This window comes from Amblyomma americanum, chromosome 2 (assembly GCF_052857255.1).
Source record: "Amblyomma americanum isolate KBUSLIRL-KWMA chromosome 2, ASM5285725v1, whole genome shotgun sequence".
NCBI classification, from domain to species: Eukaryota; Metazoa; Arthropoda; class Arachnida; order Ixodida; family Ixodidae; genus Amblyomma; species Amblyomma americanum.
The window spans coordinates 75,539,875-75,558,744 of NC_135498.1; the positions used below are offsets into that span (position 1 = coordinate 75,539,875).

The 18,870-nt window shown below is 44.8% G+C and overlaps 2 protein-coding genes across 2 annotated transcripts; one reads left to right on the forward strand and one right to left on the reverse strand.

Moving 5' to 3' along the window:
* Positions 1–365: 365 nt before the first annotated feature.
* Positions 366–9,569, reverse strand: LOC144118707 (uncharacterized). Its single transcript, XM_077651554.1, has 7 exons — positions 9,490–9,569; positions 8,780–8,837; positions 6,236–6,327; positions 4,874–4,978; positions 3,298–3,345; positions 2,960–3,013; positions 366–1,292 (listed from the first exon to the last, which is right to left on the reverse strand). The coding sequence occupies exons 1-7, from the start codon at positions 9,538–9,540 to the stop codon at positions 396–398; spliced, it is 1,305 nt and encodes a 434-aa protein (XP_077507680.1). The 5' UTR covers positions 9,541–9,569; the 3' UTR covers positions 366–395.
* A 1,965-nt stretch (positions 9,570–11,534) lies between these two features.
* Positions 11,535–17,272, forward strand: LOC144119802 (dehydrogenase/reductase SDR family member 7-like). Its single transcript, XM_077652339.1, has 5 exons — positions 11,535–11,664; positions 13,122–13,271; positions 13,808–13,918; positions 14,414–14,605; positions 17,238–17,272. The coding sequence occupies exons 1-5, from the start codon at positions 11,535–11,537 to the stop codon at positions 17,270–17,272; spliced, it is 618 nt and encodes a 205-aa protein (XP_077508465.1).
* The last annotated feature ends 1,598 nt before the right edge of the window (positions 17,273–18,870 follow it).

Below are 18,870 nucleotides of genomic sequence, written 5' to 3' on the forward strand. Positions count from 1 at the left end.
AAACTGACTGCGTCGTCTTCGTAAAACCAAGAAGTGGTAGCGATGAACGACAAGTCCTCATGTAGTTACGCACGCAAAAGTCAATAGCATCATGCACGATGCGCACACTGACGCTTGTGAATTAGGACGATGCACCGAATGATTCCAAATAGATTTCCGAGGAAAGTAAACAAAGGCACTGCGAGGGTTTGTAATCAACGTTTGAAGCTTAACGTCATTGACACACAGATAGGCACGAAAAACATTAGAAAAAAGCATTGTTTATATCTAAAATCTGGCAGCGCACGCGTTACTACAGGGAAATCAGAGTCATGTGACTGCAGCAATGCCTCTCACTGCAGGACACGTGTCGACATCCTCCCATGTGGAGTAGGAGGCACGCATTTGCCGCTGCACTAGTTTAGGGGCGACGCCACTGACGAAGAGCCGGCGCGTCGGGTGTTAGCTTGGACCTCGGGTGTGGCAGAAGCCGCCTCAACCTTGGTCAGCTCTTTCGGTGAAATCGTAAACGGCAGAGTCTGCGAGGACTGCCCGCGGGTACCTTTGAATTCTCTTGTCATGTAGGATCGACGAAAGCTGGTACGTTCGCGAGGCAGTAGGGAATGCGTCCCGGGGGTGCGCTGCGGCGTCCGCAACGGCGATCTTTCGCGCAAGTACCCGGTCTTCGCCATTTCGAGATCATTGCCCGAAGTCGGCGTCGCAACGCCACTGGTCATCGCCCCCGGGGTAGAGGGTGGCGACTGCTGGCGCGAGGTGGCGTTGCTAGCCTGTACCGCCTCTGGTCCCTTCACCGCGTGGGGATGATTACTCGGTCCAGAAGTCGGTGAATCTCGTGAACGTACAAATGACGGCAACGAGGGATTTGCTCGCGTGGGATTACCGGCTTGTTTTTTCGGTCGAACTGGCTTCGCCATCTTCAAGTGGCTCTTTGCTTCGGGAGTCGAGGCTCCCGAAGCCAAAGGTGGTGACGCCTGTTCGCTCGGTATGCCTCCCTGTAGGCTTTGGGTCTCTTTCGCCGAGGACACCCTCTTCTCGGTAACACTGACTCCCGACGGCGACGCCGCGCCTGACACGCCGGCCGAGCTCGTCATCTGGCGGGACCCTGCCGACGGCGTACTTCTGTCGCGCTCGGTGGCACCCCGCCGGGACGACGAGGCGATGGACACGTCATCGACGACCACCGACGCGGCCTGTCCTGCCTCTGGAAATGACTTCAAGGAGAGCGCGCTGTCCGCGACATCGCTCTCCCTGGGCCCGCGGTAGACGCAGTACAGGCTGTACAGGACGAACGCCTGCGGCCGCGAGTCGGACATCATTAACACGCCAGCAACGTCGTAATCTCACAGTAAAGCGAAAGTAGTTCTCATAAGATTAGAGAAAAGATAATGTTGCATGATGCGAAGTCCAGGATTCTTTGACATCAGTTTTAATGGTGAGACAACTGTTGAGTATTGTACGCTACTGTTATAGAAACATCGAAGGTAATAGTACATTCTTAGGATGAGTAGTAAAATCTGTTTTTTCTTTTTAATTTTCTCGCATCGAGTAGTGAAGACTGCCCTACAAAACCAAAGCGGAATGTTTTTGTCGGTAGCAAAACATTACTGGCAAGGAAATGCAAGTCTGCAAAGGGGAAATCTGCGGATATATAATGATTAATGCAGTAAAATTTTACGATATATGAAAAAGTTGCGCTGATCAAGTATTTCCCGTTGAGCAACGAGCTTGCGCACGATTTTTGGTCATGGTGTGAAACGAAAGAGGTTCTTGTGGACGCCCCCCTCCCCCCCCCCCCCCGGCAACCCCCCCCCCCCCCAAAAAAAACGATATTTCCACATGATGTAAACCACTGCTGAACGAGCTCTTTCACACAGCTTTAACGAGCTTGTCGTTCAGAGCACGATGTATACCACTTAGAGGCGCTAAAATGCCATTCTAACTATTTATGGCTTAGTTATAGTTCTAATGAATGCAATGTGGTGCGGAATAGAAGTGCTTCAAATCATGCAAAACTATTTCGCAACTGTAGTATTTATCTCTGGTGAAGAACGCATGACCAGTCATTTTGCTTCAGTCGAGTTTTGTCGCAGTTGCTCCTAAGTACGCCTGGTTTAAGGCAACTGAAAATGCACAAACAACGCTTAACACCGAGATATGCACAAAAATTTCCGTGGCAGGTTGAATTTGTTCTCGCTGCCCGAAAACTGCCGAGATCTAACATTTGCTTGTGTTGTCCAAGAGAGACGACAGGTGAAGATGCTGTATCAAGCGCTGCCAGAGAAGCGGTTGCTTTGCAAGTTGTTAAGTTTCTCAGAGTTCCATGTAAACTGTTTTGATGTCACAAGGAAGAAGTGCTGAGGGTTGTGCAGTTAGAACAAGATCATATACAAGACGTACATTGTTTAGGTTGACAAAGACAGTGAAAGTCAACACGAGCGGTCAAGTGTAATCTACCAACTGAGGCTTTATTCCTTTCCTGTGAAAAAAAGAAAAAAAAGATTGTGACAAAAAACTCGATAAAAGCATAAGGGGGCAAGAGAACACAACACGAAAATTCACTATGCCCACAGCAAAAATAAAAGAATAAAATTAAAAAAAGGTCTTAAAAAGAAAAGAAAACAACATCAAACAAGTGTTTCTGAAGTTTGGTGCGGAGCTTAGCGGCGTAACCATACTAACTCTGCCTTACTGTTACACACGCGCAGCTGACAATAATGTCAATTTTATTTACACAGCATAGCAATCTCCCTTCGGGCGAGGACAACCGATGAGGAGCTTACGTAGTCACCTTCCATACCCGATACCATTTGGAAAGCCTCGATGACCTCTCGTTTCTTCTTGCTGGTAGATTGCGCTTAACCATTCGTGTTGTCTTTAACGCTGTCTTTGTCAACCTAAGCTGCACTCACCTTGCATGTTGTCACAAGAGAGAACGCATTAAATCACTGGCACTCCTCACCTTGGCCACAGCGAAGAAGCTCATGAGAACCAGCAGTTCGTAAAACAGCATATTCTGTAATAAAAGCAAGAGGAGGTTTTGAAAAACATGCTGAAGCTTTCTTTTTCTTTCGCGCCTTCATCTGCGTCAACGTGAAAGCATTGCCGACGTACTAACTGACCGTTTCAACACAAAAGATAGGTGTTCACTTCAGTATCTTCAACCCAACAAGTCACGAGAGCTTACCTGCAAGATCTTAACTTTCTAATTTAGTTCGAAGTAATATCAAAGTTTATCTTGTGCAGACAATGGGGCGTAGTCGATGCGTTAAACACGTCGACCTTGAGTGCTTTACTCACCCGGAGGTGCGCCTCGTTTGCCCGCTTAGGCAGATCTCCAAATGCAGTCTTGAAGCATGAAACAGAAGAGGATGTACGCGTACCATTAGGCGAGAGTGCAAAATCAACATAATTTATAAATGAAAGCGTTTCCAAACTACTTCTAGAGAGAAGCGGTGGATTTCGCGATAGCACTCAGCGTCGCTATATTGATGTGTTCTTCGCACAGTCTATTCATGTGTGTTTCCGTAGTAAATATTATGCATGAAATTAGTCGACATCAGAAGAACAAATTCACACTATGCTCACTGCCCGAAGATCGCGCGCTTAAATGACAGCCGAGAGATTTGTTCGTAGACAAGTGTGTGGGTCTTCTAAGACGCCCAACATGACTAAGAAGAACTGGCGACTGAAAGCTTTCCTCTATTTCCTTCAGCGTCACTAATCGTCACTGAAACTTCAGCGACCGATGCACATGCCGCTGCCGCCGACCTACGGTGCCCGAAAACAACAGACAAGGGCACTGCGAGATCCGACCGAAGCTGAGGCGATGTTGATGAGCAAGCGGGTGCAGCGCAGTATTGTGTAGCTCACGTAACTGAATAAGCTAACATTACACAAAACTTCGTAAAAAAATTATGAGTTCCTTTATTCTAACAAAAGGCGCATTTCACTCCAGTCGAACTGTAATCGCCGCGGCTTGATCTTGATCCTGCGACCTTATGTTTTGCAATAGAACGCCTCAGCCAAGACTACACCATGGTGAGTGTGCTCTTCGGTTTGGGTTTCATGGGGGTTCAACGTCCCAAAGCGACTCAGGCTATGAGGGACGCCGTAGTGAAGGGCTCCGGATAATTTCAACCACCTGGGGATCCTTAGCGTGCACTGACATCGCACAGTGCAAGGGGCTCTAGCATTTCGTCTCCATCGAAATGCGACCGCCGCGGCCGGTACCGAACCGGCGTCTCTCGGGTCAGCAACCGAGCATCACAACCACTGAGCCACCGCAGCGGCCAGTATGCTCTACCTTTTACTGAATAATGCACTGTGTCGGCCCCTTCTATGACGATCTTTGTTCCCTAGAGCAGCGGTTCTCCGCGGGAGTCTTTTAACACTTAGGAATTCTTGTGGGTCAGCACAGGCAATGGCAACTCCACGGCATCCGATTCAGGGTGCGTGGCTTTGAATTAACAATGCTACTATTTACAACCTTGAATGAACCGCACTGCCTGTGCAAAACAAAGGATTCTGCTTTTTTTCTCTATCTTATCTCAGTCACTAAGCGCTATCGGGTTTTTTTTTCCGCTCCATGGTGAGTGCCGCTGTTGGCGCTACCGACAGCGGCCGTACCGACAACTGCTGTCTCAGTGGTGCCATTTAAGGCCCCTCAGAAGCGGAGGCTTTACGGACTCTAAACATGTCCCTATTGGTACAGTTTAAGGGGAGCCTAACACAAACTATGTTGGTTTCCCTTTTTTACCCATTTTTAGAGTCGCAGATCATTACGTTTGTGTTAAAAGGGGAACAGCTCAGGTGGCCGTCACTTCAGTTAAACGCAGAATTACCAACAAAAAATCAATTGGCCGTGGATGCTTACCGTGCTGCTGTAGAACTTGATGGCGAAAATGTTGGTCGCGTAGCATATCAACATTGCTAGGCAGTTCCACAGGAGGAAAATTCCAAGCACCCTTTGGACAACCGCCTGCGTTTTCAAGAGTCGCTCGCATCACTCTCAGAGAGCTCTCCAAGGCATACCACAATGGAAACACCCCACTGTCTGAATGTCCCCTCGTCTCCTCTCCAAACCTATACGACTCTCTTTTCAAGCCACTTAACAAAGAGGGTCCCTCATACGTCACACTAAGACATGGCTTTTGGTCAAGTTAGCTTCTTCTTTATTGTTCTCAGAGTCTGTCATGAGAACTTGTGTTGTCAGCTAAGTGCACAAACCTTTCCAAGCGCGGGAATTGCAGGCGTGCGGATGTGGTCACATAGGACGCAGAAAACGTCGGGTGAAAAGGCTGCACCTTCTAAATGGGAGCCACCGACCCCGTACATCCCATTCGGTCAGCACACTCAGTGTGTTGAGCCTGCGAACACTGATTGCAATAAGATGTGTACCGAACTTACTTTTCGATTCCTTCGGTACAGTGGGATTCCCTATAATGAAAAAGAAGTCATTCCTTAGGATGGAGCTAACTGCTGGCAAGCAGTGCTATGAGCGTAAATCAGTTTGCCAAGCGGTCCGAATTTTTAAGAACAGGTCTACATTGTTCTTCAAAAGTAGCAAACTAGTCCCAGACGCCAGCAAGAGCGAAAGGCATTTTGTGTACTGCCAGTGCCAAAGAGTTTTAGAGAGTTAATAGTGGTCCGTAACAAACCCCTCCTTACCTGTGTAACACATGAGGCGCATAGTATGAGTAGACGTCCTTTGATTTTAGTCTGGCATTGGAGGTTTCAGTAATGTGGTCCGTTGCGAGACAGGTACTCCGTATACAGAACGATCTAGTCAAAGTGTTGCCCTCTATTAGTGCGCAATGGGAGTTCTCTTATTAAATACAATGCTTTTTAGTTGCCCTTTTCTTCCGAAGTTATCCCATATTACTCTTCTTTTCAGTTTCCGTCCCCCCCCCCCCCCCAAAAAAAAAAGTGGGGCAATAACCAACCGTTTGCCTAATTGTTTTGGAACCAGTGAAAACGCTGTTATGGAACACCGTGGCAGTTTGGGCGAGTTCTTAACACCTGACACATGGCATGATGCTGGTGAGTGTTCTTTTCGCTGGTCCTTTTGTGGTGATGACCTGTATTTAAGTCAGTTCTTAGGGGAGTAAGTGGATATCCTTCTCTGACAAATATCGGCAGCCAAGAAGTTATGAGTGCTAAAAATCAAACAGTCCTTAGCAGAAGTGCAAGCTGGCCGAAAAGACAAAGGCTCAATCTCGTGCACAGTTTTACTCACCTTCGTGTGAATGACGCCCGCCATCGCTGCATCGCTGATGAGGTCGAAGAAGCTCTCGGTGCCCAAGATAACGTCGTAGACGAGTCCGTTCTCTGTGCACGTCGGGAAAGAAGCGGGAAATAAATGATAAAAATGAACTCTGTAGTGCAGATTTTTTTTTATTGAGCCCTTCACGCGGTACAAGAATCTCGAGCAGCTGCTTCAATCATAGGCGCATGCAACGAAGATTCCCCTTAGCGAAGACTGATACGTTTGGAATATTTGGAGGTATATTTAGATTGCATTTTAAACATATTTGGTATTCATAAATGCACTAAAAATATACAGGAAATAGGCTCCTGAAATTTCATGTTTGGTATTCGAAACGTATTCTTAAAATTTTTAAAAAGTACCTCACTTCAAGTATGCTGCGAGCACGTTGCAAATACGTGAAAACATAATTATGCGGCTTTAACATCTTGTCAGTGTATTAAAGTGTAGTTTCGTAAATATGAAATTCATTCATCCGAAATGTACTTCAATTCTAACAACTGGGCAGTCCATGTAAACATTTTTGAAGCCCACTTCCAGCTGCCGTAGAACAATGTAGTGCTCGAAATCGCGTTTCGGGAAATCGCATTTGGATGATGGCGATGTATTTAAAATGTGCTTTCGTAAATACGAAATTAAATCGCCCAAAGTATACTTCAATTCTAAGAAATGGGCAGTCCGCGTAAACATATTTGCAGCACAGATCTAGCTGCCGTAGAACAATCTAGTGCTCGAAATTGCGTTTCGGGAAATCGGATTTGCATGTTGGCAATGTATTTAAAGTATGCTTCCGTAAATACGAAGTTAATTCGTCCGAAGTACACTTCAATTCTAACAAATGGGCAATCCGCGTAAACATATTTGCAGCACACTTCAAGCTGCCATGGAACAAGCACCTTTCGGGGAACAGTGAAAACTCTCCTTTTTCTCTCGTCCTTTCGTTTATAATAACTTCTAGCAGTAATGCAATCACTTGTTTGCATTACGTTGCCTCCGTTAATATGGACAACTCGAATTATGGGCAGTTTTTCATGAGACCGAATTTTTCAACATATGTTTTTTATCGCGTTAATGTGGACTGCGATGAGAGCAAAAAATCCGATACCCCAATAAGACGTTTACGTTGTCTGGTTTTCAGCACAGAACACCGGCTAAAGGCAGTGCGATCCATCTTGCACGAGTGCAGCTTCTACTACTGGGTCCAAAGCCACGTTCTGCGTCTCTTTGCAGAGTGGGTAGAAATATGCATCTAGCGTTCCATGGGGAGTGAAGATTCGTAGTAGGAGAGAAATCATCACGGCGCTCGTAGACTGCGAAACCAGTAGATATTGGGGGCGAAATACTTGGAAAAAATGGCCGAGAACCCCACGCTGTGCCGACCCAACACGTTATCCACGAGACTCGCTGACCAAACCACTTCTTTCGCACATTAGCATTTATATTGTCATCTTAGTTAGTGAACTGTCGAACAAAATATTCCTTTAAGCCCTCCAAAATGTCTCCCCATTTCCACTTCATTGCCATCGCTATGCGCAGAAGCAGATCACAATCGCATAGTGTTTTTTGTAAAGTACTTCCTTTTTGTTGTTTTTTTATTGTAAGCACGCTATTAATGACGACATTTTTAATAGAAAGTCTTGCTCGGGAACTAAAGTGGTTATAATAAAGAGGCACGGCTTTATGCTGTTCGCTGCAGCATTTCTCATAAGCGTGTTCTGGCGCTCTGGTGGAATTCGCTCAAAAGACGTTTCTATAGCGGTACGTGATAAAGATTTCATTAGTATTTTCTTTCTCAACCTCCAATCTTTCCTGCATGGAGATTAATTTTCCGCGTAAGCTTATTTCGAGTATTGCTTCAATAGTTCCAATATGTCAGAAGAGGAACTTTTTTCCAGCATTTTTTTTTAAGAATGAAAACTTTCAGACACCTTTACATCACCCTTTCCTGATACAATATAACCGCTATAGTTCGCGCTGCATGTCTGAGTGTTAGACGTGGTATAATGTTAAGAATTGCTTTCTAGCTTGTATCACTTGTCAATTGCATCTGCATCTACGCATCTAAAAGAGAGTAACGTCTTTTTTTTACCACCCAGGTAAAAGCGCGATGAAAATAAATTCGAACCGCGGAGCCCGTAGGCACCGCGCTATTCGCGATAGTACATTTTCCATCGCGATTTCCATCGCGATTTCCATCGCGATAGTACAATTTCCGTACCCCCTCTTATTACTTCCATACTGTGCGACAAAACGCTCCTTCCAAGCCGCTCGAGGGGCATCGCTCCGCCGATGCCCATAGCTGTGGCAGCTTTAGGATCCGCGAACGATTCAGGATACAACTACAGAGTCCACCGTCTAAAGCTTCACATTTTTTGTACTCAATACCTAGTATGTCGCACAAATATTACTCTAGAGCTGACCCGCACAGAGCATCGTAACTCGTTAACACCTGTGTTGATATTAAGCCACTACATAATGGCTACCGTATGCCAATACACGAAAGGCACTACTCACCAGATCTGCGCCGGTAGCGCCCGAGGAGGTAACGAACCAGACAGAAGAAATTTATTGCCTGTTGTGCGCAAAAAAAAAAAAAAATAACCGCGATCAGACTAAAAGCATGCTATGTAGATGAATGGTGGCGTTCTCACAAGTATCTTAGCGCAGCAGCAAATGCTTATTCAAGCCCTTTTTTTTGGTCGTTACAGATAATATACCCTCCGCTTCAATGAGGGCCAGCTTGGCGCATAGCAAATCATCCTGCTTCACAGCAAGACCGAGGTGTGAGATTTTTGCTGCTCTTGCACCACGTCTTCTCAGAACCGGCAGTTTATGACAATGCGGTATAAATGAATCACGCTGACGAGTCTGGAGCCAGCTCTAAGTAAAGCCAAACTATCGCTATTAATAATCCTCTGTGTAGCGCTCATTGCACTCGATCCACTGCAACCATTTAAAAAAGATATATCATGCTTCTCTGTGTCTCTGCCCGCCAAGAGGCAAAACACGAAAATAGAGTCTGATGTCGGTGTACTTCGACTTTTTGAAATCATTTCAACAACCGCCACCCTATCTTGTTATCAGCTATGCTCCTCCGGCCGGAACTAATTTGTGTCTCAACTCTTCTTCGAATCCTTACAGCCAATCACAGGACCACGAGGTTGCATTCAGTGCTCTCATTCAGAAGAAGCCTACACCCACGGATGCGTACTACGTTTGCTTACCGTGCAGAAGCCTAGGATGAGAGTTAGTCGTAAGCTTCTGGCCGGTTCCATATCATGCTTCTTCTTTCATCTGGAGCAGCTTCTTTCACGATTCGGCTAGCAGCTCACGTGATGGAATTAATGGCGAATAAAGAACGAAACAGGCTATGATTTAGTGATAATGCTAACCGGCACAGCAGAGAACAAAACTGCAGCCATATTCCACCCACGAGTGCGAAATTATTTTATCCTATCTTGTGATTTTTATTATGCTTTCTTTTCTCTGTCATGAAACAGCTTTTCTCTTTTTATTTTTTTTTTGGTGTGGTGATTTGGCAGAACATACACCATAATAAAAAAAAAGGTTGCAGAACGAGACACTCCCTAAGGCAACAACAACAATTATTAGAAACAGGTCTACATTCTACTTCCATTTCTAGCTTCCTGTCAGCAAACTGCTGAAGCAGGTTATCATCCGAATATGTCCAGACAGCATTTTGAATACGAATTCGAGGTGAAAAGAAAGCGATGAAGTCGTCTGCAGGTGGATCAACTACGGCATAAAACGATGAAGGATTCCTCGCCTCAGTCTTCATTTATGCTGTTGTGGGTTCACGCCGTCGAAACTATGTGCGTCATGCGGGGACGTTGAAACGTTAGATCATTTCATCCTCTCCTGCCGGCGGCTTGCACAGCAGAGAATTCAGTTTTTGGAAATTCCTCTCGCTCAATTAGGGCTGCCGTTTGCTCTTCCCGTCCTCCTTTCCTTCGGTGCAACCGTCAAAACGCATGCCCTTAAGCTGGTGTGTGAGCTTCTTCACGGGTATATTATCGAAACCGGGAGATTTCTGTGTTAACTTCGCGTTGCCTTTACTTTTCCCTCAAAAATATTTTATTTGTGATTATTGCTTTAAAATGTAGTTATTCAACCCTCACCGCTTTGTTCCTCGATTTCCATTCCGATTTCCTCAAGAGCTCTCACAATTCTTGATTTGTTTTCACAGATTACTCTATATATATTTACGCGCCGCTTGAGATAAACCTGGAGGAGTTTTCTCCTGTTTGGATCTGCACCAAATCCTGGCCAATCCCCCACCGTGGGTATGGGCCATAGCTTTTGAGGCAACAACAACACCAATAACTACGACGGTAATCACAGTGACAGGGCGGAGAAGACATGCGCAAAAAATATAATGAAAGACAGGACAAGATGATGCGCTTGCTATCGTACAATTAGGATAGGTTACGTGGGTGCAAAAGGAAAGACAACGCTGACAATGCAATTCCTATTGCAGAAAATCTGAGGCAGAAAAATTTCTGCACATCTTAGCTGTGACACCTGTTATAATATAAGAAAGCGGGCAAGTCTCGGCGAAGGACATAGTGTAAAGCGCGACGCGTGTTGCAGTATATGAGCTCGAACACTAGAGAACAACGCAGTTTAGGAGAGAACACACAATATCAAGATTATTTGTTCTCACACCACATATAACGCTGAAACATTCGCGTTACACACTCAGGGGCATCCTGTGAGCTTTTGTGGTTACAAATCTTACAAAAGCCTTTGTATTCTTGTTCCTTGCCCGCCACGCTATTTTATAGCTTTGAAACTCTGTTTATGCAATCGTGAGATGTAGGTGGTTTTTGCACGCGTCGGCAGGAACTGTAAACACTTCCACCTTCCAATTAAAGATTATCTCCCTCCCTCTCCGCGCGTACATGTATATCTATTTTCACATGTGCATCGCTCTCACTCTAGGCGCGTTCGTGTCTCTGCACGCGCTTATATGTATATTCGTTTGCGCGCGTTTGCGGGTCTCTGCCCGTATTTCAGTGTGTGTGCGTGTGTTTTCGTCCCTCCTTTTATTTTTATCTGCTCCTCGCTTCCTTCGCGCGAGCGTGCGTTTCGAGCGATTTTCAGACAGTCGCGCACGACGACAGCTGCAGTCGCTTTAGCTCTGCGTTCGGTCGGCACTACTTGCGGCTGTGGAATCTGTTTCTAGGCTCGGTTTTCGGCGCATAGCCGAACCATTTGTTTCTCTATACGGCTTTAGCTGAACAGGACGATGTTTTGCTGCCTACTGTCGGGGCCTCTGTGCGCTGCACTAGCATGCTTCGGGGCCATCACTGCGTGGTTTAAACGCGCCGACGCCGACTTAACGCTTCTCTTCATGTCAAGGTGGGGTCGCCCTAAAGGTAGGTTCGTTTCAATGCGCATTGAAGTGCACGATGCGATGTGCCATTGACATTGATATCGTCGTGGCTGTCCGCGTAGCCTCTGTGCGCTTGTGCAATCTGGTTCAGCGTGTTATTCACGCAAGGACGCCATACAAGGTTAGCACGGCGGCGAAAAATTAGGCGCGTGCGTGTGTGCCTGTGTGCTTCAGTGGATTTCCTTCGCTGTGATAATTTTAGAGTGAACGACCAATTATGTGTGTATGGGCATGTAGGCAGAACCTAGACGACAGAGGAGCACTTGCGCGGGATGGATCTTTATGGCTACCCCATTGTACTCTCGAGGGTAGGCTAAGCATTACGTGATGGTGAAAGAAAGGACAGAGTCCGTGTCTACGAGGTGCTACGCAAAGAGGATCCCACGCCACTGAAGGGACCCATTAAAATTATCGCATAATACTTATATGGCGAAATTTATGTGTCTCCTCAAGCTTTTACTGTTCGCACCTCTTCGACGTTCTGAAAGGCTACGGGAAGGAAAATGTTGGTATGTGAACAGCCTCTAGTTTTTAAAAGCAACAGGAGAGTTGTAGGAGAGGGCTATCTGAGAGGCCTCAACAAGCCACACTCGGAGACACGCCTAACGGCTCTCTTGACACTTTTGCATACGAGAAAGAGTCTCTGAGAATGGTTTGGCACAAATATATCAAAGCTGCTTCTTTCCTCATGTTGAAAAACAGTTGCTAACATTGAATACTCTAAGCCTCAGCTTTGCAGTTGAGGTCTAAAACGTCAGAGCACTTACTGGTGCTGAATATATTCTTGGACTATTTATTTAGCAGGAAAAATAAAGAATACAGAGTCTGAATGTGCGGCCGACTGAACCTGAGCTATAGTGTTTCTCGGGAACAATATTGGGAAACTCTATGGCTGCAAATATGTAACTGGCCTAGCTACGAGCTCTTTTTAGTGTGATAGCTCTAGGAACCTCACCGGGAAAAATATGGCGCCTTCGGTTACGTAAATCCCAGGAATGGAAGTGATGTCACCAGACCGGAAGTAGCAACTATACATTTCAATATATATTCGTTGCGTGCCTGTCGCCACCTCTTGACACCTTCCGGAAACATCTTAGCACCAGCAAGATGACCCCAAGAGATGTATCAGAGAGAAGGTCTCATTGGTGGGGAGGGGGAGGGGGGACAGTACTCACATATTTCTCCTTTACCAATTAAAGATACACAAAGATATGGTCTCATTTGGCCAAGCAGTTTTGTAGGTAAACTAGATAATAAAGCTTTCTCAGGAGCTAAAGGAACAGCAGATGGCTTCTCCATACCTATTCACATGTTTGAAAGCAGTTATTAGCTCGATTACGAGGGCGACGCCTGTGTATACTCAAAAGGAAACCGTGATGACGAAAGAAGGTAGCGGCTGTGCACCATTACGTGTAACGCCTAATCTTGCGTTTCTTACAGAAGCCCTAAAAGGAAAGGTTATATGGGTTACAGGAGCATCCAGTGGCATCGGCGAATATATTGCCTATGAGTTCGCTAAAATGGGTTCTCACTTGGTACTCTCTGATACCAACGACGGAAATTTGAAAATCGTCAAAAACAAGTGCCTTGGTAACGTGTTTGCTTTTTTTTTTCCTCTGTCTATTATATGTTTTTTCCGTCTCGGGTATGTATTCTACACATTTTTTGTGGTGGCGTTGCAGCAGTTCTGCTATAAAGATAACTGACTGGGAACAACAAAATCATCAGGTTGCCCGAAAAAAAGACAATAAGAGAAACGACGACTCGCGCCTACAGCAACAGACCTAGCGAAGGTCTCATTGTCTCCTGTTCCTATCGCGAACACAGACATTGCTAAGGAATAGCAGCAAAAAAAAGCAGATCCTATACAATCTTCATTTGTCATGTTTCACGGATTGTAGGGAATATGTGCTCGCAAGGTTTTTAAGACTATAAGTAGTATTTGCCATCAACTTTAAAGCACAGATTCCATCACCTTGCGGCACTTTTCACCTTATTTCATGCTTCACCAATGTGCGAGCCAGTCAGCTTTCGCTTCATCACTTCAGCATTTTGCCGTGTTCAGAGTTCCCATGCAATCACCGTGATCATTCATTGCTTCAATTTATGTCCATTCGCGCATTCAGAATATGGAAAAGACAAAAAGGCGAAAGTATCTGCACTCCCATTCAACATCTGCGATGTCTCGTTACACAGTGAGCAGCTAGAGAAAGTCCATAAACACTACGGAAAGGTAGGTTCTAATATTATAATTTAGATTAATTCTAATCAGTGATTGCTCACATCTCTGATGAAAAATGTTGATAGGATTTAATAGATCAGCAAATAGGATTACGGCACTTTTGATTTTGTTTCATAAGTCTTATGTCCCAAAGCGGCTCAGGCAATGAGGGTCGCCGCAGTGGAGGGCTCCGGATAATTTCGACCGCTTCGGGTTCTAAGCCGTGCACTGACATCGCACCGTACACGAACGTCGCGGGTTTGATCGCGCCCACGGCGGTCGCATTCCAATAGAAGCAAAATGCTAGAGGCCCGTGTACTGTGCGATGTCAATGCACGTTAAAGAACTCCAGGTGGTCGAATTTATCTGCAGCCTTCTATAATTTGCTCATCCACACAAACCTATACATTTTTCAGAATAGAGACAGTTTGTCCTCTGGCGCAGTTTTTTAACCTTGTAACTCCCCAACCCCCGCCCCCACCCCACCACCCCTTTTTTTTTTTGCAGTAAGACATACTTTTTATCAGTGCTTATCGCAGCCAGGGGGCATTTTTCGAAGAAATCTCCACATATGTTGACGAGCAGACCTTCAACTACAATCTGTTCGCCCCTATTTCCCTTATCCAGTGCGCCGTGAAGTACTTCAAGGATAACCGGATGCGCGGTCACGTTGTTGTGGCCAGTTCCTTGGCGGGGAGACTGAGTATGTTTCCTCATTTCCTATTGAGCCGATACTGCGTGCCCGACGAAGGCGCGCGCGCATTTTTTTTTAACAATCTTATTTTCCTTCTACTGCACTTGATGCATGTGGTTGCAAAGGACATTAAGACGTTGGCCGCTACTGAGAAGCCTGTGAGTCAAATAACCAACGCCTGCCTGGCTGAGCTTGACATAAGTGTGGTAAGCTAAGTAGATTGCGAGCACCGCAACACTGATGTCATGCATCTTGCAAGTGTCGCGAGGTAGGGAAAAACCCACATGAAATAACATCATCTCTAGCTGAGGCATTCGCTTTTGAACGACGCTGCCCATCAGTTAGTCTGACAACATAAACACATTGAGCGCAAAGAAATCTGCGATAGCTGTGTGTAAAATGTCACCGGTTGTGCAATTTCGTCTCCTTCATGCGTTGCGTTTGTAGCAGCAGTATTTTAACAAACGCTCCAATGTTTCCCAAAAGATGAGTGAGTTCGCCACCTGTGCAGTAACCCTGCCAACGAAACATTATATGCAATAGGCATTATGCTTCCACATGCTTTTCTGAGCAGCCAGTGCAGGCAACACCGTTTATATCAATCGCACTGCGAGTCTCCTTTCTTTTTGGCGGTAACAAGCGTTTTTTTTGTTTTTTTAAGGTTTGCCACTCTCATCCATCTACTGTACTTCAAGCATGCGTTGAACGTAAGTGAACTACAAGAAGGGCTTGAAATTTAATAGCTCTAAAATCCCCTGTAGACCCTGAAAATTACGTTTGGCTGGCCGCGCCTTTTTTCCTGCTCATATAAAACAAAACTCGAGTGCCCGGAATTTTAAGTCCACAGTGATGGAAACTCCGTCCAATTATTGCTTTAAGTAAAATTTGATTATAGGGCTCTTTCGCTGTATTGTTTGGAACATTGGTTTGGAAGCAAAAAAAAAACATTTATGGTTGAGGATCTTGACTTTAAATGTTTTCCCGCCGCTCGGCTCAAACTCGTGACGTCCACATCGAGAAAGGCTGGTTGCCGCCTTTTTGAAGTAAATGCCAGCGCCTCTGGGGTCGACAGAATAAACAAATTACGCCATGCAAGACGCATAATAAAGGTGCTTCTTTGAAAAAGCAAAACACACACCCTGAATATTTCTAAAAGAGCAATGACTCTTGTGGTAGCGGTGGCACCTGTCGCCAAATTAGCAATGGTTTTACAACTCCGCGAAACGCATTTTCATAGTGCCACAACTACATGCGGCACTATTATCTGCCTGGAGAGAGTATAAATACTGAAATTTTAAATGCCGAAAATCAAGGAGTTAAAATTTTCTATCTTACTTGGGCGGGTCGTCTTCTGTATAATGGCACAGAATATAATAGGATTTCATGTACAAAACTATATTCGTACGTTTACGAGAACAGGCTTCATTGTTCCACTTCTGTAGGACGCTTTCCGATTCACTATCTGAGAACGAACACCGTACCACGCGAATAATGTACGGAATATACCCTGTCCGCCACAGTGTTCATCAAGTGGTTCGAGGTCCGCAATGCTTATAACCCTTCTCCCAGTGCCAGGATCGGCGCAGGCAGTTCTTAAGGTCGCCAATCCTCGCTAAGGTAGGTAAGTAGGCAGGCTGTAGTATGAGGTCTGAGATGAGAGACCTCGTCCGTGACACTACACCCCCCCCCCCCCCCCCCCAGGTATGGCGTGGAGTTCTTTAGTAATGATACCGATGTTCGTTTCTCACGTATGTGGCCCAAAACATGGAAACTAACGAAAACTTGCACTGCCGCCCCGTGACGTTTTCTTGCTGGCGTGTTTGCGGGCGCTTTACGGGCGCAGCAGCGCAGCGCAGTTTCGATTTAAAGCAGGATACGGCTAAGAATTTGAGCCAGAGCAATGAGCTCAATTGTTTTTTCGGAATTATAAGAATTGATATGGCCCTAACTAAGTGTCCGCTACAGACTTAAGTACAACATGGCGCCTAACTCTGACAATTGAGCACTAAATGTTCAATCTTAGTTGGACAGCTTACTAGTCAGCATGTTTCTTTTCATTTCTGACGTCCACCGTGACTGATTTCACTGTGCAGCAACTGCCATCTTTGTATACCTCAAAGAGCCTTTCTGTTTTAATAAATGTAACTGGCAGGCTCCACTGAAATGTCCTAATTGTATCCATGCTCTAAAGGGCGTTCCTGCATGAAAGTCTTTTCGATTAAAAAGCCGTGTTCTAAGTTCGATGTAGCCTAATGAAATGAAAAGCCATTACTTAGGAACCATGCTATTCCTTTAAAAAATATCTATCACAATAATCATTAGCCGCACTAGCAGAACCGCTTGCAGAACAATGGCTCTTCCTAATCTGTTCCTATTACTACGATTATGTGTCACGTCCCATTCATAAAGAATTCTTTTGTAACGTTCATTTCTACAAAAGAGACAAAAGTGGTGTTTCTTGGGAACTCAGACCTGATTTATTTATTTATTTATTTATTTATTTATTTATTTATTTATTTATTTATTTATTTATTTATTTATTGATTTTTTGCGTGACAAAGCTGCCCTTAAGGTTTGAGCCAAAACGTAGTGAAAAGCTCCATATTCAGGCACCCTGAGGTCATGTATCTCGCTCTCACAGAGATGCACGAGCTGCGGCCGGGATCGCACCTGTGAACGTCACAATCACTGCGGTTTAGAAACGCTCGGAGTTGAGATCTGTGGTGGTTGTTCAGGCAGGTCAGCAGTCGACCCATCTAAATCAGCTGAGACGTGAAAATGTCAGCTTACATAAACAAAGCTTGAATAACATTTTACGGAGAAAGAGAGGAAGACAGAAGAAAGGAAGGCTGGAGGTTAACCCAGGCGCCCCACACTTCGTGGGAGGAAGAAACGGGAGGAAGAGAAGACAAAAATGTCAAGATCGAAAAGCAATACACCCTCTATTATACCAATTCTATATTTTTTCAGCATTTTCTTCCAGAACTTATTGTTGAGAAAAAATATTAGAGCAGTTCTAGAAGCTAAATACTTTTTTATTTGTTCGCTCCTTCTAGCGATATACAGATATTGCCAACGAGGCAGGTCAAAAGGAGCTGATGAACCTCCTAACTGGGCCCTCGCGTGGGTGTAAAAGCAAAAGAGGCCTTGCAGTTTAGAAATGGGAACCCATACTTCAATTCAATTTCACACGATAGCCACGAAATCATTCTGCAGCACTGCTGAAGAAATACAATTGTGTGCAGAAATTAGTTTAGAACCACGCAGGAAACTATGACCAGAATTTTATACGGAGAGTTTTTCGCGTAACTGTACCGCGTAACAACACATCAAACAAAATAAGCAAGGCACAACGTTGCACACTAAAAAAATGAGCAGGTTCGTTTAAAACTACTCGGTGTAAAGCTATTATCTGGACCATCTACTGAAAATTAATGAGTACTGCATAACATGATTTGATAGTGTATTGTTCGCGTTACATAGTTTGCATGAGGCCTACTCCCTATAACTGAAGTCAGGCGCTAGTTGTGGCCACGAGATCTATTTAGGTATGTGTCAGAGAAGCTATCAGTTATTTTTATTTCATTATAAAAAAACATGTCTAGTTTGAGTTTTAGATTCGTTTAGCTGGGATTATATAAAACTGTTTTTTTTTTCAATGTACTATTTGCTTATATTTTAGTACGTAAAACTAAGCTGCTCGAGTCAGCAGGGCTAATATTTTTTCCGTGTCAGTTGTGGTGCAAGTGCCCCGGATGTGCAAACAATAACTTATACAAGAATAGAAAAGGGTGAACTTCCACTGTCCTTTCAGCCATAAAGGAAATAGATAAGGAAGTTTGTACAACGCACCAGTAGCTCTCATTGTCGTAGCGCCAATGTTGTCTCTGTGGTCGCTCTAGCCTAGATTTTATGGAACTTGATTCCTAAAAGAAAAAAAAATGGGATCGACACGTTCAAGGTAACAAAAACAGTAGCGAAGCGTATTATTGTAACCTGTTGGCGTGTTTTTTTTTTTTTTTGAAAAAGGTCATAAACTTCGATTTCTTTCCCGTGCAGTTCAATTCTGTTTAACTTTAGCTATACACTACGCTCGTATGGCCACGCGTTGCAAGTAATGTCAACTTCCGAAGAGAATAAATTTTTGTCTTCTGCGTATTATACTATAACACCAGATTGCGGAATGTTTACTGTGTGATTTATGTAATGATAGCAAAAGGCCCAGGGTTGACCCTTATGTAACACCATATTTTATTGTCTTTGGGTTATATTTA